This window comes from Pholis gunnellus, assembly GCF_910591455.1.
Source record: "Pholis gunnellus genome assembly, chromosome: 5".
NCBI lineage: Eukaryota > Metazoa > Chordata > Actinopteri > Perciformes > Pholidae > Pholis > Pholis gunnellus.
The window spans coordinates 15,754,192-15,777,895 of NC_136531.1; the positions used below are offsets into that span (position 1 = coordinate 15,754,192).

General features: G+C 44.4%; 1 protein-coding gene across 1 annotated transcript in view; it reads right to left on the minus strand.

Annotated features, from left to right (window-relative positions):
* The window catches only part of rgs12b (regulator of G protein signaling 12b), a gene marked incomplete at its 5' end in the record, with an annotated part of 38,312 nt that extends 15,336 nt beyond the window's left edge, over positions 1 to 22,976 (minus strand). The window contains 4 exons of the mRNA XM_079159397.1: positions 15,570 to 15,689; positions 20,221 to 21,240; positions 21,364 to 21,603; positions 21,879 to 22,976. Coding sequence (XP_079015523.1) covers positions 15,570 to 15,689; positions 20,221 to 21,240; positions 21,364 to 21,603; positions 21,879 to 22,976 — 2,478 coding nt within the window. The remainder of the gene's footprint in view (positions 1 to 15,569; positions 15,690 to 20,220; positions 21,241 to 21,363; positions 21,604 to 21,878) is intronic.
* Between the last annotated feature and the right edge of the window lie 728 nt (positions 22,977 to 23,704).

The window sequence follows — 23,704 nt, forward strand, 5'->3', positions numbered from 1 at the left end:
TTTCTACAAGAACACATGCGTGAAGAGTTGAGTGAGGGAGAGTATTAAAGAAATAATCATTATTTGTAGGAGTACGTGTTGAAAACAATGAAATGACTCAAACTGAAACTGACACTAAAACTTAAAATACAAACAGATACTCTCTGGTCAGGAAGCAGCATCTTATGGCGACTAACACACCAAGAATGATCCATCCGTGGTTCATAAATATGCAGATTCTTCAGTTACCAGGCTACCACAGTGTATGTAAATGTGCTCTCGGATTTTCCCACCATAACCTGATTCTTTCCAACACCTTGTTTTTGTTGGCGCGTGTAAACGAAGTCACTCACTAGTCGGTCAACTTTCAAAAGTACGGACCATAATAAAATCGGTGGATACACAACACCCGGGCTAAGAGTCGACGTAAACATTTAAACTAATCAAATCTGATTGAGTTGACCCGCTGCAGCATTATGTGCCGGTTCGATTCATTCCTCACTCGAGCCAAGCTGTCCTAACCAGATGGCACAGCCAACGTAATCACTGGGATTAGCTATTTCAGACTGTCCTTGGAAGAGTTGAGGTTGGCATTGGCGTGTGAAAAGAGATTTGGCTTTATAGCAGTTGATTGTGGGGGAACCATCGCACAGGACAAGAGGAAAATGACAGACGGAGAAACCTCACCAGTGGAAACTGGTTACCTGATACTCACGCTGATTAGACTCCCACACATTTCACCCTAACCCACATTTCAACAGCGTGTAGTCTGTCTCTGATGTGTGTGTGTGTGTGTGTTTCATGTGTGTTAAGACATGCTTCGTATTTTATATGGGTGTAGGCTACGTATGTATGCATGTGGTCGACATCTGTTGGAGCTGTCTCTTGTATGTAGAGTGCATTCTTCTGCATTTGTACATGTGTGTGTGCGTGTTCACCCCCCATCCCCATTGAGCTCCAATGTGATCACTTCCAGACGCACTCTGTGGTGGAGTGGTTTGGCCCCTAGTCGAGGCCCCAAGTCCCCTCTCCTCTCTTTTCCACCCCGCACCTCGAACCCATTTCAAACTTCCTCCTTTTGTTTGTTCTTGTCCTCCTATTCAGTCTCCCCCCTCTTTCTTCCTTTGTCCCCCATAACCACCTCTCTCCCTCCACTCTTCACTCAAGTCAGTCCCTTCTTCACTCCCTCCCTCCTTCATCCCTCCTAAGTCATTCCAGTGGTGTTCCCCCTCCTCTCCTGGCAGATCCTGGTCATTCCTGACAGCCCACAGGGAAAGACTGGGGATTTTCCAGACTTTTCCTCCTTATTAAGCTTCTCTCCCCAAGCCCCTATCCATAGAGAAGTTGGGAAAATGGCTTGACAATAGAGAATCATGATATGAAATATACACCCACAGTATATCACCAAGTGCATTCTACTTTTAGCCTCCATTGCTTTCAAACTTATTGAGCTCTACATTACTTCAGCGTTACTGGCAGAAGGGATTTACCGCTATGTCGTAGCCCCAATATTGTCTGCGGTGGTTTCCTGCTGATGCTGATTGTTCACAGATATTAATGGGGATTTTATGTCCCATATATCATGCAGTAAATGCGCTGTGAAGATGAGCAGAAAAAAAGTGACACAGCACCACATGACTGATTATGGTTTCCACATATGTGGCAAGCAAAAAACCTCAGAATGTGCGTGCGGTGACACATTTTGTGAGTTCAAACCGAGCCGTAGCGACTGATTTGTTCTAATCAATTATTTGTTTGACATTTAAACAGAGTCAGCTCAAGGAATATTACATTTCAGTTAAAGGCTTGCCAAATAATCTGATTATTTTGTATTCATCAATAAATAGTTTAGTCGATGAGATGAAACCTTCAAAACCACGAAATGCATTTTTTCTTTGTTTAATGAAAATCTGATCATTAATAGTTGGTATTAATATGTGAATAAACCAAAATGTAGTCAGCACTCATTTTCAGTAATGTAAACACGTATCTAATGCCCTAATAACTGGTACAGTAACTTCGTTTTTGGAACTTCAGTCAGTCTGCGGATGCTGACACATCTTGAACTATCTTGGAATTCACAAAAATAAATAAATTAAATTAAATTAAATAAATTAAATAAAACTGAGAAGAACTTTATGTGTGTGCTGTGCTCTGAACAGCGATACAGTGGAAATGTTGTGGACAGTTATACAATGAACACTCTCTCACACCCACTTCAACAAAAGATAAGACGGCTGAATATCACATGTCTTCACAACACTCGCAGGAAACACACACTGAATCAAACCTGGCCTATTTTCCATTCATAGCACATCACTGCTGCTGATCGCGGTGCCAGTGGGATTTGTGGTGTTGTATTGCATTATGACTTTGTTGATCAGCAGCCTTAAAATTACCCGATGGATTATGTGCAGGTTCAAAAAACATAATTATTTTGTCCACAGGTCACAACATGTTTGTATACACCAACATCCTCCTGCTCTCAGCTCCCTGAACTTAAAATGCCACCTTGTAGCCACATGCCTGGCTTTTTTATCGTTGGTTTTATGTATGTGTGTGTGTGTGTGTGTGTGTGTGTGTGTGTGTGTGTGTGTGTGTGTGTGTGTGTGTGTGTGTGTGTGTGCAGGGAGTGGTTGGTCACTGTGCGTACAGGTCCCAAGTGCTTTATTAGCTGTGACTAGTGGGAGAGGGGTGGCTTACATCATCTGTTATGAAGCCTGGACATTGGGTTGAAACTATGGCTAAACACAGTTACAATTTACAGCCGTTTACTCTCCTTGCTATCATAATATTAATAATTTAAAAGCCATAAAAGTCTCCTTAAACAATCTCATGTTCCCTGTCTGTGTATGTGTGCATAGGTGGACGATGATTCCTGGAAAAGGACAGTTCTGTTTCACAGGATGAGACGCAGAGCAGCCAGTAACACCGAACAGGGTGAATAAAGATCTGTGAGAGAAACTGTCAGGGTTAAGATCTGCACTCAAACACACACACACACACACACACACACACACACACACACACACACAAAGACAACACTGTTTGTACCACAGGAACCTATTCCTGGCTCCAACACAGGAGCTGCAACTGCCACCTTTGGTAAGGAATGAGATCCTTACGTGTGTGTGTGTGTGTGTGTGTGTGTAAGTGAAAGATGCCCGAAGAGACTGAAATATGGACCAACACTGAACATATCGTCCATTTACTGGTCTACCTGGCGCAGCTACAGGACACCACACCTATAACTGAACAACTGACACACACATGCTGTCCTTAAAAGGTGACTTAGCATTCACAACACAGATTTTCCCTGCATGCACGCAACCACACACGGACACACAGACACACACAGCTGAGGAGGAAGCTGTTGCGCGAACAGGCTCAATGTGTGCGTGCCTGTGTGTTTACTTTTGAATGTGAGGTGAATAGTGGCTGCCATTGAGAAGACCAGAGTCCCCGTGCCAGGACTGGCATCCATGAAACAGCTTAACTTTAGCGCAGTTTAACTCAGAGAGGACGGGCTGAGGCGAACAAGCCGAATAGGTTAATGATCCAAAAGTCAAATGAGGCTCTGCAGGTGTGAGCATTCATGATGTTGTTTTCAGCGCGACCATAGTTTGAAGTAGACACATTTGGCACGGATTTAATCACTTCAGATTTTCAAAAACACAAACTGGCAAAATCAATGAATCAACAAACATACAGCGATCAGGAAAAACTCAAGACTCAATGGAAGCTATGTGATCGCCATCTCAACGTCTACCCAAACATTTTAAAACGTCTTTTCTTATTCCTGAAGCGAAATCCTCCGTGGCCGTCTCTGGAATTCTGCAATAAAGCCCCGAAATCCCTGCGATGCATTCAGGAATCAATATCCAGTCTCTATGAAAGGAAGGAATGTGGATAATGTTTGTTTTCCTACAATAGAGCCACACAGGAGATGTGACTCAAGAGGCTGAGCCAGTGATAACTGTTTGTTTTACTTGGCACGTTGCCTTTAGTGTACACACACACAGAAGAGGGTGCAAGACTTGAACACAATACAATCTGATCAAATAACCCTGTCTGAGCACACTCACAGCTGCCAGTCTGCATGCTGAATTAAGTGAAATTCACAGCAAATTAGTCAGCACACCTTTCCACTGTCTTGCAGCTGTGTTTTTTCTCACTATCTTTTACACACAGCACAAGCCGTTAAACCATATGACTCACAGAGGCAAGAGAAAATAAGCTCTTTCTGCCTTTGCCTCCATTTGTCTCAATCTCTGGCTCCGTCTCAACTTCTGTTTCTCCTCGCTTCTATCTCCCGCTCTGGCCCGAAACACATCTGGCTTTGAGAGGAAAGGAAACAGCCGAGAGCTTTCCCTCGTTGGTCTTTCTGTCTCACTTTACCTTTACACACACTTTCCCAGCCTGCCACCACGTCCTTCACCAGACAGGGTGACTTTTTGACTTTTGTCGTGTTTCTTTCCCAAGCGCTCCTGTCCTCTCCCTCTACCTTGTCTTCATCCCTTTCAATTTGTCCTTCTATGTGCGCCCCCCTCCCATCCCTGTGCTTCCCTCTAAAATGGTCTGACGGTAATGGATTCCTCTTTTCGTGTCCTTTGCTGTAGGCAATAGTCCCCTCTTCCCTCCATCTCTCCTTGTCTTTCTCCCTTGTAGTGAGCAGAACAACACTGGTGTGCACCGAATGATATTCTCTTCCCATTCAATCCGTCTCTGATTTTTTTTTGTCAACAACTGTGCAGAAGCAAAACTGCAGATATTTTTTTTTCTCCACTCGTAGCACTTCGGCAGCATTACAGCCAGACTTTGGTTTGTTATTAAAAACAACTTTGGCTTATAAATCAGAGAATGTTTGAATGTTTTTGAATCCAGCATTAATAAAGTTTGCTTCCATGAACATAAATAAATGAGTCTCTTCTTCCATTCACTTCCCTCTGCCATAAAAAGTTGTGCACTCTCTCCGTGCAGACCGCTCGTACAGTAAGTGTGTGTGCGTGCATACTACTCACTGTATTGAAGTTCCAGACTCGCTTGAAGGAGAGCCTCTTCCTCAGGCTCATCCTGCTCTCCTCTCACACAGGAGGAAACCCACTGACTGCTCAATCTACATATCTGAACCACACAAACACACGTGGAAACAGTCACGCTCACGCTCACATGTGTGCTGACGCTGACAGAGCTTCTTGGGCAGCTACCTATAGGACAGGAAATTCATGCAGACAGCTGGCTTGTATGGAGCCATGCCTCAGCACATCTGTCTCACACACACACACACCTAAGAATTAGCCTTAACTATCTGCTAAAGTTGTGTTAAGTAGATATACTGCATCTCACTCAGACCAAACTATTTCTCTCTTACTACATCATATACGTCTCCTTTTCCTCACACACTCCTCCACACACTAAGCTGACAGACTGACTAGGAAGTTCCATTCTAGTCGCAGACACACACACACGCACACACACGCACGCATACTCGGCTCTGTTTCCATAGTGACACGCCCCCATCAGGCTGCAGTTGCAAAGAAGGGGGAGGGAAAAAAGGTCTGACTGCCAATCACGCTCCAGCAAAGTCCTTACGTCTCCACACTCCACAAATCACATGTAGGCAGGTTTATGTCAAACTCAACTGAGTTGGATGTTTTCTAGTGATTTAGGAAATGAATAGTCTTTGATTCATGTGTTATAAGCAGAGGGAGAGGAGAAAAGTACGCAAAGAGGAAGAAGAGAGTTTACCTTCTAGCGCCCGCTTTAAATAAACTGAGGATATGTTCTGCAGGATTGTTAAAAGGTCAACTGGAGTAAACAAAGGCACTTCACAGCTCTCTCTCTCTCTCTCTCTCTCTCTCTCTCTCTCTCTCTCTCTCTCTCTCTCTCTCTCTCTCTCTCTCTCTCTCTCTCTCTCTCTCTCTCTGCAATTGAATTTGTGCATAATAACACCTTGAGCCTACACCTAGCCTCCCCCTAACTTCCTGCTTTAGCAAAGTTCCTTCTACACCTTCTCTTCTAAAGTCTGTCTTTTTGATGCCACTGTCTCCATCTGTGATGACTTACTGGTGTGTACTGTACATTGAGGAAAAAAGGGTTTGTTTGATTGTTTCTGTTTGACTTGGTCTGAATCCAGCAGACAGAAGCAAGTCCTATCTGTGTGTTTATATGTCTGTGGATGTTCAATTACAAATATTACATTGTAGAGAGAAACCAAAACATTTTCACAGCATTGTTTTACACATGAAAATATGCATCATCTTCCTTACAAACCAGCAAATTCCAACAAACTGTGATTCCACTTGTCCTCCCTCTCTGAACTGGACTTGCATGACGGCCAAACTCTACAGCTGCAGTGAATCTAAATGTTTTTCAACTGCATATAAAACAGTCCAGTTATCGAAATCTGTCTCTTGTTGTTGTGTTTTGTATGGGTTTATTCAGGGTTTCTTGCCTCATAGGATGTGGCATCACCCAAAAGAAAAATCAAAAACATCAAAAGGGCTCAGCTGCACCCTCTATAAACTTGAGAAAACCAGTAAACATTACATGTCCACTACAGTCCCCCCCCATTATTTATAATGAAGAAGTGCCACTTTGAAGACCACTAGCCCAAACCAGACATTTTCACTGCCCTCTTTTCAGAACCACAAGCGCCATTTTGCAGCGCCGTTGTTAAAGCTAATGTCAACGTCCTCGTATCATAGCAACATCAGGGATGGCTCCAGCACTAAGCCCCCCCCCCCACTAACATTGTACACACACTCGGACTGAGGGCGCTGCCAGAGTCCTAATTACCTGAGCTTCTAACACAGCACTACTTTTTAAAACTTTCAAGTTCGCCTGGTTCAACTTAAATCTGATACACCTGAAGAGCCAGCAAACCTTGGGAGCTTCATTTCAGAGCAGCACGCTGGTGTTTCGCACATCTCTGACAGGCCAGGAAGAATTACGAGAGTATGAGTAACCTGTGCTCAAGTTCAGTCCAAAACATATCTGTCAGCGGAGGGGAAGAGAGAGGAACCCGGGTGTCACACAGGATATGCCAAAGTTTAAACTGGCTAAATCCACATCCTGATGAGAGAAGAAGAAAAGCGGAGAGGAGAGATTTGTCATCTCTCTCTCTTTGTCTAATCGTCTCCTCTGCAGATATCAGATGACAATAACGCGACAGGACTGCACACAGAAACAGACACATGCACAAAGTTTAAAGCAAACCACATATTTACACGGCTGAAATATGCATTGTTAGCTAAACACACGTGTTTACTACCCACAAGTATACGTTTGAATTATTGTACTTTGTAGATGCCATTTGTCTGCCCTTTTAAAATGCTGACATACTAATAAATAAGTAGTTCATTTTGCAGTTTGAAACAATGACTGCAATACATTCCACTGTGATAAAGTGATAGTTTCTTGTTAGGAAACCGACAGGATTATTCGTGGCTTATTCAGTTAATTAAATACCTGAGAAATGCAGGCTTCTAATCTAATATTGCCATAAAGTCACTGATTTGCAACATAAAAGGGTTAACTACCTTGCTATGAACAATTTAGTAAAATCCTCAACAATCTATACATTACTATGATCTTATTGTAAGACAGGATTTTGAATGTGTTTGCAAGTCATTATATTAACTTTGCCATGAATAGAGAGAGAATTAAGATCTTAAATATACTTGAGAGAAACGGGGTACAGCAACACAGGAGGAATCAACAGGTGGTTTTACATAATGGTTTCACCAACAGTTGAGCCACAATACATGAAAATAAAGGGCTTGTATTAACTCACTTTCGAACCATCTCTATCAAAAGAACTATATTTGTTCAAAAGAACTATATTTGTTCTGCAGAAAAGAGTTTATCCCCCTACGTTGCTTTTTTTCTCTGCTGTGAACACAGAAATTCAACAAAACTCAACACTGCCCTCTTCTGTCACGATGGAGGCGAGGCTCTGAATAGAGCGGCGCTTATGGTTTCTTTAGATCAATTTATTTTACTGCCACTCTGCTACTACTCGATGTGAGACAGTGAATCAATGATGAGTTAGCTGATCAGCCTTATCGTCGATCCATACTGTAATGTAAGCATCAACAGCTGAAGGCGCTGGACAGAACTCCAGCTGAGAGCAGACCTAACACACACACACACACACACAATTACTGTATATTCAAAAAGTCAACATGTGTTGGCTAACACAATACGGATGAGCTGTGTTTGTGCCTTTGACAGTGTCTCATAACTAGTGGTGACTGTCAGATCTCCCTTAAAGAGGACGCATACCACGACTTAATATTAAAATTAATATGACTTGCATGTGTTGCTGCCCTACAGTAGTTTCTAGTGCATCAGTCCCAAACACTGTAAAACTATGCAAAAAAAAAAAGGAAAGAGGTGAAATCTTACAAACCACGATGACTCGTGCCAAACAGGAAAATTGCAACTGTAAAGAGGAAGAAGTAGACCTTCCACAACAGACTGGTTGAAGGACAGGATATTCAATTAACAGCTACGACAAACGACAGCCTCAAACTGGCGAGCATTTCCTCTTAATCTTTCTACACTTTGTGCGTTTGAGTCAATTTAATACCCAGTCCTGCAACTGACTTATCAGATGACGCTGTTTGATTGTGCAGACGTGGTAAACTGCACGTATATCTGGCACTTGATGAAGATAAAAAGAAGCACTTGTGTGTATTTGAATCTGGAGCAACGACTGATGTGAATCCCGGCCTCCTGAGGTGTTTCATGTACAGGAGCAGCGTTGATTCTGTCTCATCATCTGATTTTCCTTTCCTAACACACTCTGCTCCCAGGGGATATCACGAGGAACACACACACACACACACACACACATACACACACACACACACACAGTGAGAATATATACACACACACACACACACACGAAGAAATGTGTGTTCAGGTTCTTATCTTTGAACATCTCATTGTGTGCTTTTTCACTTTTTGGTTATGTGAATGAGTTGTTGTGTGTGTGTGTGTGTGTGTGTGTGTGTGTGTGTGTGTGGGGGGGGGGATTCAGAGAGCTTGCAGGCAGCTCTTTTCTCACTGCTGTGTTTAGTGAAATACTGTCCTGTGCTGCCTTCCACCCGAGTGTCAAAACCCCCTCACTCTTAATAGCATATGTATACACGCACACACAGACATACACAACTACTGACCTATTACAAAACTTAAACATAATATTTTGTATACTGTGACCTCTATATGGAATGGTAACATTTTGATTGGAGATCACTTCAACACATCGGACAAGCATCTTCAAAATAACACTCCTTAAAGATCCATAGAACAAAAGCTCATACGCTTTCTGCAGTTGAACTGAACCTAAGAATCAACAGGTTTCCCTTTAACTCAACGGAGCAAAAAACACCCAGATGATTGGCCCACACAGGTCACATGATCCGTCATTCCACAGATAGGGCCTTTGCGACGAAAGTTTTAGAGCATTTACTTCATTTAATCTATAAATAAGAATGTACTGAATGATCAGCATGAATTGACATTTCCGCAAAAACTACAGATGAAGAGAACATTGGCATGAAAGAGTTATAGGAGGTTTATACATACAACGCTTCACAATCTGCAGCAAGAGTTTGATAAGGATTCAAATTCAAGCTGTCAAGAAATCCATTGGTGTTCGTTCTTTATGTAATATCATCTCCTCGAGCAATGTTGGTCTAAAACAGTCGTGATTGTGTGACACAGCTTGCATGCTATATGTGACAGAAGCAAGGGAGACATCACTCAAATACAGGCTGCATCACATATGAGGAGAGCAAACACACACACACACACACACACACACCATTACATACATTCCCACACACGTGCACACACAGCTCGTTTACTCACTGGATCAGCGGCCGTTTCAGAATCAACGGTCAAAGTTTTCTGCTCCATGAAGGAAGAGACAAGTAATCCTCAGCGCTACATGTGAAAGCTTCCTTCAGTACACATTGTCATCAGTTGTTGAATGTGTGTGTGTGTGTGTGTGTGTGTGTGTGTGTGTGTGTGTCGCGCAGAGAGACAAAGCGGCAAAGCTTTACGGCTTTCAAATGTCCAAACCGCTACAGATTGTCGCTAGATTCCCCTTCCCTCTCTCTCTCTGTCATCCCCCTCTTCCTCCTCCCTGCCTCTCTGCTCCCTCCCCTCCTCTTTCTCTGCTCCTCCACCCACCCTTCTATCATTTCTATTCCTCCCACACTGCTGTGGGCTGAGAGACACCCACACACACCCACACACACACACTCAAGACAACTGCGGAGGCACGGCTGCAGAGGGAGACCCCTTGCCATTAAGGAACACACACCCACACATAAAACCAGCACAGAGTGGAATGCGCTACCCTCGGTGCTCTTCTGTCATCTGCTTAGTATGCCACATGCATATCTGGAGCATGCAGAGTAAACTGACGTTCATGACGGGTGGAGGGGGGGGGGTGGAGGTGGAGGCAAAAGAGGCAAAACATGGAGAAATGGATGCACGGAGCGACTAGCAATGATTGGTCCTGGGGGATTGAGAGACGACAGAAAGACAGAGAAGTTGTGTAAAAAAGTTTGGGTAGGAGCGCTTCCTGGACATTTATATTGTCATAGTCATGTGAGACCTGAGGACAAACTCTAATTCTCTAAAAGGGAGTGTACGGGGAAAACAGGGAGATCCTCAAGTTGACAGCAATTATTGATATCTGTAGCGATGATCGTGCTATGTGCAACATAACTGCATTCCTCAACATGCCGTGACACACATTGGAGGTACTCACCCTAACACCCCCTCCTCCCACACACACACACACACACACACACACACACACACACACACACACACACACACACACACACACACACACACACACACACACACACACACACACCCTCCACTCTCCCAAGGGGTGAGGACAGCGGGTGAAGTACCTCCTCACTCACACTCAGCCCTGATAAATAACCAAGAGAGCATTATACAGACAGGAGGCAACCGCATTCAATGTTGACCCCGCTGGAACACAATGTTTTCCGCTCGATGGCTCATCAGAATGTCACTTTAAAAGTGCTTTGGAAAGAGTTTTAAAGTATTCTCAAAAGATATTCAGGTCCTGTTTAAAACACAGTAATGTGGGAGCTCTGGACAACTACAAACAAAGTTCATTCATGTCTCCTTTTCAAACACATTCTAATCCTCAACTCGTCTAATACCGCCGTGGCATCAGAGATATGTCAATATATACATAGATAATAAAGTATCTATCTATCTATCTATCTATCTATCTATCTATCTATCTATCTATCTATCTATCTATCTATCTATCTATTATACACTAGTTACATGAATGGTGTCCTTTCAAAATAAACTTCTGAAGTTAAGTTTAGGCAACAAAACCACTGGGTCGGGTTTACGAAACGATGTTGGTCGATCGATGAACGACTCACGTGACAAGCAAATCACGTGACTCATGTGACGAACCTTGCACTATGACTATGAGTCATGGCTGTGGCTAAGGGCCGTCCTTCAATCAGAAGGTCAGCGGTTCGATCCCCGGCTCTGGCTCTGCTAGTTGCATGTCGAGGTGTCCTTGAGCAAGACACTTAACCCCAAAATTGCTCCTGTAGCTGTGCCTACAGTGTGTGGAATCTGAATTGTAAGTCGCTTTGGATAAGAGCGTCTGCTAAATGACTGTAATGTAATGTAATGTAACCAAGTCAGCGTTCTAAAGCCTCACATTAACTTCAGCTGACAGTTTGAATGCAATTTTGCAGCAGGCCGATTACTTGGCTCCCGGTTTTGCTGCTTGCAGTGTTGGCAAGAACCGCTCACCCCTTGTCTAATCCAGGTGAAAGTGAAGAAGAGTTAGTTTCGGGGGTGTCCTCGACCAAAAAATGTCTTCGGCGATCATATGATTTTGTCCACAAATCGATTAGTTGATTTATTCTGAGTTTCTCCACGAAGAATCAGTGAAAAAGCACAAGTTCAAATCTTGTGTCTCGCAGAGATGTGCTCATAAGCTTCTTGGAAATAACGTCAACAAAGCATGAAAAATGACGAATCAATTATAGAAATCTTCTCAAGCAATTCAACCGCCAAGTGCAAAAAAGACAGACGGACAGAGAAAGATTGCTTTGTGTTAAATTGTACTCACGTTAGGAAGGGATCTGTCAACAGCCAGTATAGACAGGAGGAACAATTACCATGTACATATGATTATTGTATTAAGATTCAAAACTTTTGAACCCTTTAAGAGTTAAGATTTATTTTGCAGAACCACTGTTTATTTTTTTTAAAAATCATTAATATTTTACCGTTTTTGATATGATAACATTGGGAGCTGTGGGCAGACAAATCTTAAACACTAATGGTGACATTAGATCAGATGGAGATTTTTTGGGTTGATTGAATGAATAATCTGTAGGCAACGGGACAAGATTTTGGTATCGGAAGTGTTCTGGTTTCTGTTTGTATTCCAAGTAGTATTGACCAATCACATTTGAGCAGGCTTTGGCTGCATGCGGATAAACACAATCTCTGAACCCATCCGCTAACAATTTAGCTTTCTTTATCTTGGCTAATTGTCTTTTTGTGAAAAACGGTCGTAGACGTCGTCTCTGAACTCCATTCTCGCGTCTCAAATTGCTAATCGGACTATAAACAATGACCGGCACACAGAAGAGGAAGCCCTAGCCTGGATATCCGTTAACTGGATTTCTGCTGACCACACCAGGAACCCTGGAAATACTGGCCGTTGCCCCCCCCCCCCCCCCCCCCAAGAGGCTAAATCCTCATCAGACAGATAGCCGACGGGCTCTGAGGTTGATTTAGGCCACAACGGTACAAAAATAGCGGCTCTTCTTTGCGACAGCATTGTGAAATCTCTAGTGTGAAAGGGGCTATTATGTGTAAAGTGGCCACAGTCAACCATTTTTATTTTATTAGAAAGCAGCACATTGGATGCCCAGACACAACCTAGAGAGCATTGCCACTGTTAAACCCGTCTCTCCCACCAGCCCTCGAGCTCCACTGGCAGAGAAAATGAATCTTCCTCCACCTACCATGGAGCTGCAGCATAACGATAGGTAGCAATCAGCCTTGCAAATGGCCTCTTGTGTGCCTTGTTTGGCACTTATATTTGGGCATTCAACCTCTCGACCATGATTATCTGGGTCTTATTTAGAAAGCAGCATACACAGGTGGGACCCACAATCACTTTGTTGCTCAGATTGCAGAAGGACCAGTTGAGAATTGTTTGTCTTGGCATCCTTTGAAATGGTTAATGAAGTCACCCGGGTGTGAGGCTGCTTTTTATTGGGCTGACGGTGGAGTTTAAAACAGCTTTCTGTGGTTTTAAACAAAACAATAGTACTTTTCAACAAAGACGGCATGCTTTTACGACATGGCGAGTTCATCAGACAACTGAACTCCAGACACACACAGTCTGACTTCCTTCCTCTCATTGCTGTCATAAGACGTTGTCTGTCTGCCTGTCTGTCTGTGTGTGTCTGTGAGAGAGCGAAAGAGACTCTGAAAAGGTTAAGTTCTACAATCAGACGCATCACAAGACAAGCTGCAAGCCTCAAGCTCAGGCAGACAAACACGTATACATACAGTACTCTGCACACAAACTTCAACCACAGCATGAGCTAGTGTAGAAGCTTCAATATCACAGCCAACGAGAATGGATGAGAACTGTGTGTGTTTGTGCGCGTGAGTGTGTGTGTGCATGAGTGTGTGTGTGTGTGTGTGTGGGGAATTATAGTGTAATCGTCTGTCCTGAGCGTGTGCGTGCGTCTATATACTCTGTGCTTTTGTGTTGAGGCCTCACTAACGAGGGGAATGTCAGTTTGTTGCTCATCAGAGCTCATTAGAATTGCAGGCTAACACTTCGAACCCCATTACCCCCCACTACCATCACCACACGAACACACACACACACACACACACACACACACACACACACACACACACACACACACACCGATCTCTCTCTCCTCTCCCCTCTCGCAACACAAAGCCCTTTCTGTTTGTGGACATTACCGCATAAGAAGCAAGAGAAAAAGGCCTAACGACCGGAAGAAAAAGGTAGAATAGAAAGGGGTGGAGGGAGAGAAACCCTGCCATGGGATGGTCTGGCAGTGGCACAGCGAAATATCTACTCCCGAATGAAACACACACAATGGTGGGCAATTCAAACGTCTGAATAAATTCACCGGTGCTACCGATGTCACCACCTAATGATGAATCATTTATGTAATTATTTGTGTCCTGATTAAAAGAAAATGAATAGTATGAAAGATATGCTAATAAGTTGTGTACGGTGGTGTTAAGTGCCTGTTTTTGGACAGACGGTACGACAAGGACATTAGCAGAGCAGAATACAAAGAGTAACCCGATTCCTGCCAAGTGATCTGCAAATTGGTTTTCCCTTTAAGTAATTTGATTAGATCAGAAGATTTTTATGATAAAAAAAAAAAAACTTCACACAGCAGCTTTAACTAAACTTTTAAATGGGTCTAATAGTTTAGGAAACAACATCTTCAATTTGAATCCAGCCAGGGACTTGTGTAGCATTGTAATTCCCAGTCTCGCTCCCGTTTTCCCGGTACTTCCTGTCTCTCTCAGCTGGGCTGTCCAATAAAGGAAACATGGCAAAAATGTACGTATATTTAATAAAATACTACTGAAACGACAGTGAGGGAAGTTCTTATCTGCTCCCATGGTGCCTCAGTAGCCACTAAACGGCGGAAACATTTAGCTTTCTTCTGATCTCTATCTATCTCTAGGACCAACAACTACAGTTATGAATTGTACTCAGCATGCTGCACTTTAGTTGAACGTGAATGTACAATATTATTACCCAGTAGCTAGTTAAGGAACTGATTTTTACTCACTTTAAGAGGAAAAAAAGATGAGAAAAATGAGCAGCTGGAAATGCAATGCCGTGTATACTAAACACACTGACGAATATAACCTTGTGCAGACCGAGGCCTTCTACGGTGGTAGCCATAACAGCATGTCACCAGTCATTTGTATAGTACTACATTTATACAATGTTGTACTAAATAGGCATATTGTAATTGCAAAACTCATGGCTCTCAAATGACTGGATACCGGGTCATTTCTTGCAGCTAAAATGAGAGCATAAGTATAAACAGTGTAGCCATACTGCCCCCAGTGAGCAAAATATACAACACTTCAACACCTAAATGTATGGCTGCATACATCAAACAGTAACCTCCGTTATTGTTAACAAATGTCCTGCTATCAAAGCCTCACTGCAGTCACAGTCCAAATCCATAAACACCAGCCTGTAAATGTCTTTTTGGCTCGTTTCTATACTCTGGCTCTGTCCATGACTGAGTGTATGTTGCCATGGTGATATGAGAAGAGGGCTCGCTGTGTCATGTGAAGATGTATGATGCAGCACGAGCTGCTATTATTAGAGATGGATGCTGCTGGTGTGGCTCAAATGTGGCAATCACACAATGGTCAGTCTGAGCGCTTGGGCACAGCAGTAACACACAACACTTTGTTGGCAGATGTAAGTACTGTGTGTGTGTGTGTGTGTGTGTGTCTACCTCCAGGTCATCCAGAGAGCGGGCCAGGCTGAGTCGTTTGGAGCGTCTGAAGGAGCGTCTGGCTGAGGAGCGTTGGGGGAGAGCAGGGAAGCCCATGGTCAGACCTCTGAACCGACCACCCTGAGGAGAGAAAATATGCACGTGTTAAGTTCACATTATGTAATAGAGTAGTTACAGGTGGAGGTGGCAGTAGCCATAGAGTCAGAGAAGCCAGCTGGTGACGAGGTTGTAATGGTAAGCTCCCAGGTGTGAATGTGTAGAGCTGAATGAGTCTGAACCAACAGCAAACAATACCCGTTTGACTTGAAACAATGACATAAAACGGATGGATGGAAGGTTCCTTGGTGGGCTGAGCTATCGCATGCCATCCCTCACCCGCTCTCCCCTCAAACGTTGTGTGACTCTTCACTTTAATTAGCAAACGATCACATGACAATAAAGAAATATTAGAATTAAAGAGCGCACCATATATTGGCTGATATTAGCTTTTAACCGATATATCAGAACCGGAGTACATGTTTAATGATCAGTAAAGGATTTTTAGCAGAGAAATGCCAAAGAGATGTTTGGTGTTGAAAAGTGTCTCCATTGCAGATTGTCCATCAGACAATACGGTTTATTTCAGATCGTAAAATGTTGTAGACTTTCAGTAGCTATACTGGTCCCAGTTCTTAATGATTACAACAACAAAAAGTTATGTGTTTACGTAAAAAAAAAAAGGGAAGGAATAGCGAACGATATATCATTATCAAATATGACTGTAAGTATCAACCTCAAACATCCTTTAAATATGGAAACTTAAAAAAAAAATGCACAGTAAATATGCAAACATTAAATAATTTAGTAACAGACCAACGACACTGGTTGCTGTGTGTGTGTGTGTGTGTGTGTGTGTGTGTGTGTGTGTGTGTGTGTGTGTGTGTGTGTGTGTGTGTGTGTGTGTGTGTGTGTGTGTGTGTGTGTGTGTGTGTGGTGGGACAACATTGAATGTCTAACTTAAATAAAGACACAACATGCAGACAGTATTAAATGGAGGCTGACAGAGAGAGCTCTGTGCAGCTTTGCCTGAAGCGTTCTTCTGTTACACCTGCATGTCTCGTCAAGAAGGGTTTCTCTTTTTCCACTCAAATGTTAAATTCCACATGGTATGCGCAGGCATGTACAGTCCTGTGCTTTTTGCTCGCAGTACCGGATTCTTTAGTCAACCACTCAAACGCAGCCAAAAACACACACTGACGCACAAATGTGACGGCCGTAACGACAACAACACTTATAGAGCTGTGTCTGAGGAGGTGGCATGTTGTGCTTTTGAATTGGACTGCATTATAAGTTTTAAGTGGTTTTATTACTGTGTTCACTTCATGTACTTCCACTTAATAATAACAATAATAATATATACAAAGAACATTCAAGATTTTGTCAGTTCTAGTGAGGTGAAAAGCCACCAACTGGAGTGAAGAGATGACGGGCCAGCTGTTACATGATGCCATAAACCGCGGCATAAAATGAGCCCATGAGAAAAATGAGTCACAGGGGTCATTAAGATTTATTGTACAAAGCCATCTGAAAATGATGTAACCACACTGAGTAGTGCTGTAAACCAAAGAGGAGAAGAAGCTCAGCCTTGCGTTGCTTTTACAAGTCTACAATTAGCCTTCTAACATCTGTTGTCCTGCATCGTGCGTAGCATCCGTCTTCAGAGACAACGGAAAAATTTGGCTTCCTTCCGCTCACAAATGGCATTTAGTGAATCTCTGTAGAGCGCAGCAGAAAGCGTATGTCAGTGGACCCCAGCTGACTAATGAGTAATAAATCCATGCCGACAGGCTCCAGAGGCCACACCGTGACACATGTTGAATCTGACGGGCTGATTAGAAGCAGGTCTCGTCAGCGCTTCATCAGGGGATGACCGGTGGCGTTGCCTGGATACTGAGGCAACCCTGTGTGTGTGTGTGTGTGTGTGTGTGTGTGTGTGTGTGTGTGTGTGTGTGTGTGTGTGCGTGTGTCCAATAACACAGATTTGAACACTTACATACACACACCTCGGTTTCACCTCGTCAGTGACAACAAGTCTTATTTGTAATCACAATGAAGCACAAAGTAATCAGAAGGTTTCATTTGAGATGCTGAGATTTGAATTAAAAAGGTGAATAAAAGTGATAAAGCGTTGATCTGACTCAGGGGTTGTTTTGGGAGTGGCTGCACAAGAGCAGAGAAACAGAGAAACATCTGAAAGACTACATTTTAGTGAAAGACTCACAGCTCTTATCTGTGCAGATGATCTTGTACCCCAGTCGCACGCACACACACACACACACACACACACACACACACACACACACACACACACACACACACACACACACACACACACACACACACACACACGATCAATGTTACAGAATAGAGGCGTCCTTCCTGTTTATAACAGCACAGCTGTCAACATAAAAAACAAACACAGCACACACACACACACACACACACACACACACACACACACACACACACACACACACACACACACACACACACACACACACACACACACACACACACACACACACTTATTCCTTGGAAAAATAACACAACTGCAGTATAACAGGCTTAAATGTCACAAAGCCTGACAGTCAACTCAATTCAATAGTTATTTGATTCTGCAATACGTTAAAAATAAAATCATAACAATCACTGTATCACATTCTGCCTGTTTGCGTCTGTATTTAGTGGCCTATATTCAAAGACTTTCATTGAGAATCTGCTTTATTGGCCCAGTATGCCGACACATACAAGGAATTTGACTCTGTTCTTTTGCTTCTTTAACGATGTACTTAGAGGGACAAGAACAACGAAGCTGGACAGATAACAGTAAAGAACAGACAGGAGTAGGTGTACACATGAATATTATATGAATATATATAAAAGCTACCAACTACAAACAATAAAGTAAGAAATATATATATATATATATATATATATATGTAAAATATAATGTCTATATGCAAGTCAAGTGTTCTTTAATTAACTCCAATTAATTCCACAATGTGCTGCTCAAATTTACATTTTCTTTCATGTAAATAGATCAAACACATGTGTGCGTTGTGGACGGATGAACTTCAGGTACCAAGGCACTTACAAAACGGACGTCCTAACGACAGTCATGAGAAGGCTTATGGCAGGAGGCTTATGGAGGTTTAGGTAGTGAAACAGTGCCACCAGGTGGCAAACACTAACAATCTATTAAGGATTAACACACTGTATCAACCATAAACAAGTAGAAACGTGTCAGGTCTAATACTTAAATAATTATGTATTCCTTATGAAAAACAGAAGAACTACATTTGTCTCAACTGCATCAGCATCTTATTTTGATGTAATTAAATAATTATAGTTTTTGGTAATCATGGCTCACCATGTCGGCAGCAGCCCCCAGCGTTCTGCGTCTCCAGTCAGAGGACATTGTTCGGAGGGGTTGACATCCACCTTCCTGTCACTGTCGGCCTCTACTCTGGCCCTGGCCTTGTAAACACTTCCTCCGATTGTCCCATTGGACCCTGTCCACCACAAGTGTTACTAGGGGGAAGCAGCAGCAGCCTCCTTTACTATCAAGGAAACAGGAGTCTATCCTTGGTTCTGATATGTAAATGTAGACAACGCTACTGTTTCCTTCATACTTCTTGAGATTCAGCTGCAGAGACGCTAATTCAGAAGGAATCCAGTCAGGCTGGCTCTATCTGTCACTCTATGCCTGTATCTCTTCCTCTCTATTGTCTGCAAACAATAAACAAGACAGTCAACAGCGGACTGTAAATTTCTTCTCACAAAATAATGCAGCCAACCGTAAATCAATCTTAACGGGAAGTTTTCATTTACTTGACTCTTTACTAATGTAACCATGTGGTTTGAATCTCTTTAACATTCGTATGCGGTAATGTCCACAACACTTTACGATGACTTCATTAGGACTAGTCTAAAGCCTGCTGTGCTGTTTGAGTCTCATTACGGTGGGAAACAGGTGGTTTTCAGGTGAAGGCAGATGTCTGGCTAGTGCATAATACATGAACTGATATTGGAGCAGTGGGGATAAATAACTTATCAACCTGCTTGTACTAAGTCTGGGTGGAGAGCCAACTGAGGTGCTCGCATTATTCAATACGGTAAAGGGAATATGCTGTACTGCTGGAGTGAACAAGATTCATCGATACTTTCAAAACCCCTGAAAAGTTTTACTTTTCTGAGAGAAAGAGAAACTCTAACTCATTCGGTTAAATGCTCGGCCTTGAGGTGAAGAGGGTGACAATGCGATGGAGCGCAGTGGGATGAACACAAATGGATTTATAGCCTCAATAAACTGTAGTCTTGGACACACTCTCGTCAGAGTAAATTTCCACAGCGCGGGTGTGTGATGGGGGAAGCTACCTGCTGCCCGGGCTTCTCATCTCATGGTCAGTTTTAACACAACTCTTCTAAAAAGCCCACCACCCACAAACTGGCACAGCGCGACACATTAATGAATGCAGTATTGTGAAAGAGTGACGATACATGGGCTGAGAATTTAGAATTCAAATGAATAAAATACTTGATCAGCATGAAAACTGAAAATGGAGAGTGTTACTAATCAGGTCGTGTTAATGTTTTTTTATCAAACACGTACCTTTTTCTCTCCCTCTTTGGCATTCCCTCGTTTCTTCTCTCTTTCTCCTCTCTCTGCTCCGGCTCTCTCCCCAGCACCGAATAGCTTCTTTGCCCACTCATCTTTGTGAACAGCCAGCCGGTGGGTGTGGGAGTGGGGATGTGGTGGTGGAGGAGGAGGTGGTGGTGGAGGAGGAGGAGGAGGCGGAGGAGGAAGGCTCCCTACAGGTGGTGGCAGGTGGTCCCCGGGGGCCAGTGGGGCCCGGTAGCGGTCGGCCGGGATCTTACTCATGGGTGGAGGCAGGGTGCTGCAGTTAGCCGATGACCATCCGTCGGTGGACTCGGCATAGGACTCCTGGTCGCTGCTCAGGCCCTGGAGGTGGTTGTGGTGGGGCTGCTGACGCCAGTCTCTCAGCACATGGACTGGAAGCCACCGCTGCGGCTCCGCCCCTGCACCTACTCCTCCAACCCCTCTCTTTTCTCCTCCCCCCACAGCTCCTCCCCGCTTCCCTGGTGAGTAGTGGTGTGGGTGGACTCCTCGAGAGTGCCTGCCGGGGACATCGGGGTGAGCCAAGGGGAGAGGGTGAGGGAGGTCAGCCAGGTGTGGCTCGTGACGGTAGTGGCCATTTCTAAGCGCTGGCAGAGGAGGAGGAGGAGGGTGAGGGGCCGCAGCTCCGAGGGTGGGGCTCCAGGCCTGCTGGGACGAAGGTGGGCTGTCCCAGTGGCGCAGCCCAGAGACGTGGTTGTGGTTAGGAGGACCTCCGAGATCTACCAAAAGCACCCTGTTGCTTTTCTCTTCTGGTAAAAAGTTGCCGATCCCGCTGTCGCTGTTGCTGCTGGTGCTGTGGTTCTGCTGGGCGTCGTTGTCTGGGTCGTGGAAGGCCCGGGCACGGACCCCTTCTATGTTGTCCCCCATGTCCCGGTAGAGGACGGAAACAAACTGGAGGAGAGGCTGAGAACTGGGCGGGAATTCCAGGCAGCCTCCTGTGTCTGGGTCGGGGGTGCACTCAAAGCCAAACCTCCTCGATACACCTAAATGGACCTGAGGAAACAACAGCCACCCCAATGTATGTCACTTTCTCTCTGACAACATCTCATAGGAAAACGTTTGAATTGTTGCTAGCTGTTTCTAACTACATGTTACAATTACATTCTCTATTCATACCTGGTGGTGACAGAGATCTGGGTCCACGATGAACACGTGACAGGAAGTCCTCAAACTGCCCTCTTCATCTCGTCCGTGGCTGAAGTGACCGTCGTCGTGGTCGTCCGTGGCCTGCATCGTGACCAGTCCGAAGAATCGACGGTCATCGGGACAACAGGCGCTGAAGGCTAGTTTCTCTGCAGGATAGGTGGCCAGAACCTGACCTCTGTCACTGCAAAGACGCACGCTGTCGTGCATGACCTGGCAGGATGTAGTTAACACTTATTACAATTTGATACCAGGAAAAATACGGATAATAGAAGTTACCAGACATCATTAAAAACATGACAGACTTTGCTGATACTGTGTTTATTATGCTGAAATAAAGTAATCCTGTTATGTATTTTCATGGTTTTCCAGCACTTAAAGGTGTAAATGAGTTCGATCAAATCGTATCTGAGCTTTTTACTAAATCAAAAAATATATAGTAAGACAAGTTATCATCACCAGATGGTTCACAAAACATTCAACCGCACCTTCATAAGAACCAGTGAGTGGATCTTTTGCTCGGCCCGGAGGCGCCTCATGCTGCATCTGATGGCTTGCAGGCTGTCGCTCTCTAAGCTCGTCCCTATGGAAGCCAGCTCGATGGAGCCCAGATAGCCGACAATCATGCCCACATTGAGGATGCCCTCGCTGGGCTCCAGGCCCAGGTCGCCCCCATCTCCCACATCCAAGTCTTGCTCTTGCTCGTGTTGTTGAAGGTGGAGATGACGGAAGTCTGCGTCCAGGAAGACGGAGTCGTCATTCAGAACTTGGGCCATCTCCTCCTCAGAGAGCAGGTTCGGGTTGCTCTGGGATCGGGAGGCGTTCTGATACAGAGGGAACTCCGGGTCAGACAGCGGGCGTGGCTTTGATGATGAGCTGGGTCCAGGTCTGTCCTTGTCTGAGCTGCTGGAGGACTGGCTGGAGTTCTCAAAGATCATGTTAAAAATCCCTCCGGACTGCAGCTCTGCCACAACCTTCTCCGCCCTGTTGATGCCCAGCTGCTTAGAATCCAGCTTGGGTTTGTACCACCCGCCACGGGCTCCACAGCCTGTCCTGCTGTTATTGTTGTTGTTCACACTGTTGTCATAAAAACCATCCAACTCGTCGTCACTCGAGCACGAGTCCAGGTAAGATGCTGCCACTGCGTTGCTGCTCTGGTGACGACTTGCGGTGGTGCGTTGGTGGTGGTGGTGATGGTGCCGCCGGTGACGCTCTCCCTCAGCGATGACCAGTTTCAAGACACCAGAGCAGCGTCCAATCAGTTTGACCACGTCTTCATGCGACGCCTTGGAGACATTGATGTCATTGACGGAGAGGATGTGGTCTCCGGAACGCAGACCCACATAGTCTGCAGGGCTGCCTTTCAGGATGCAGCTGAGGACACATGGGCCTTGACCTGACAGTGTGAAGCCATACCCTGTTCTTCCTCTCGCCACCTCCACAGCCCGGATACGACCCTGCTGGTTGGAGGAGGAGGAGGAGGAGGGTGGTGGAGGCTGGGGCGGCCCGCTTCCACCACAAGGGCGTCTTTTGGATGACGCGTCCACTTGCCTGAACATTGTGCCAGGGTACGTCCTCTTGTCCATTGATTCAGTGAGCTTCAATTAGTCATTACACATCCCTAGGCTCTGCTCAAGCAGGTACGCGGGGCATACCCAACGTATGTCTTCTCGTCAAGATGCTCCGGAAAAAATTTGCAACGGTTCTAAATGCAGCAGAGGGGTGACAGATTTTCCTCAGTTCTGGCACAGCCTTGCTACTGTAGTATTCCCATCCTGGTGTCACTCTCTCTCCCTCTCTCTCTCTCCCAATTCACAGGCTCAGCTACCTGCAGCACAACAAAACAGAGCTGAGCCAGTCATGAGAGCAATTTTCCTCCTCCACATGTTTTGCACTCCTCACCTATCATACTTCACATAGACTAAACACACTCTCTAGGATTTATGGCAGAATAGGTGCTCCATTCAGTTAGGAAATCATTAAACTGTCATGAATGGCAATATTGATAATTAATATCGCATTTTAACCCTTAACATTGAGCTCTACACGCAGCCACACCTGTGCAGGGTGGAGTCAGTGCAGCTCTGTCCAATGAGGAGCGTGTGTTTTTAAACCAGATGCGTTTTCGTACCTGCCAGGCATGCAGGTGAAGTTACACAGACCCAGCCTACAACTACCAAACTTTGAGGTAACTTTTAACTCTTAAATTCGCTCATTGTCAACGTGAACTGCGGCGTCCGTGTGAGTTAAACACGTATTGTTTTCATAAATAGTCGAAGGCATTCACTCAGAAACTGTAAAGAATAAGTTAACG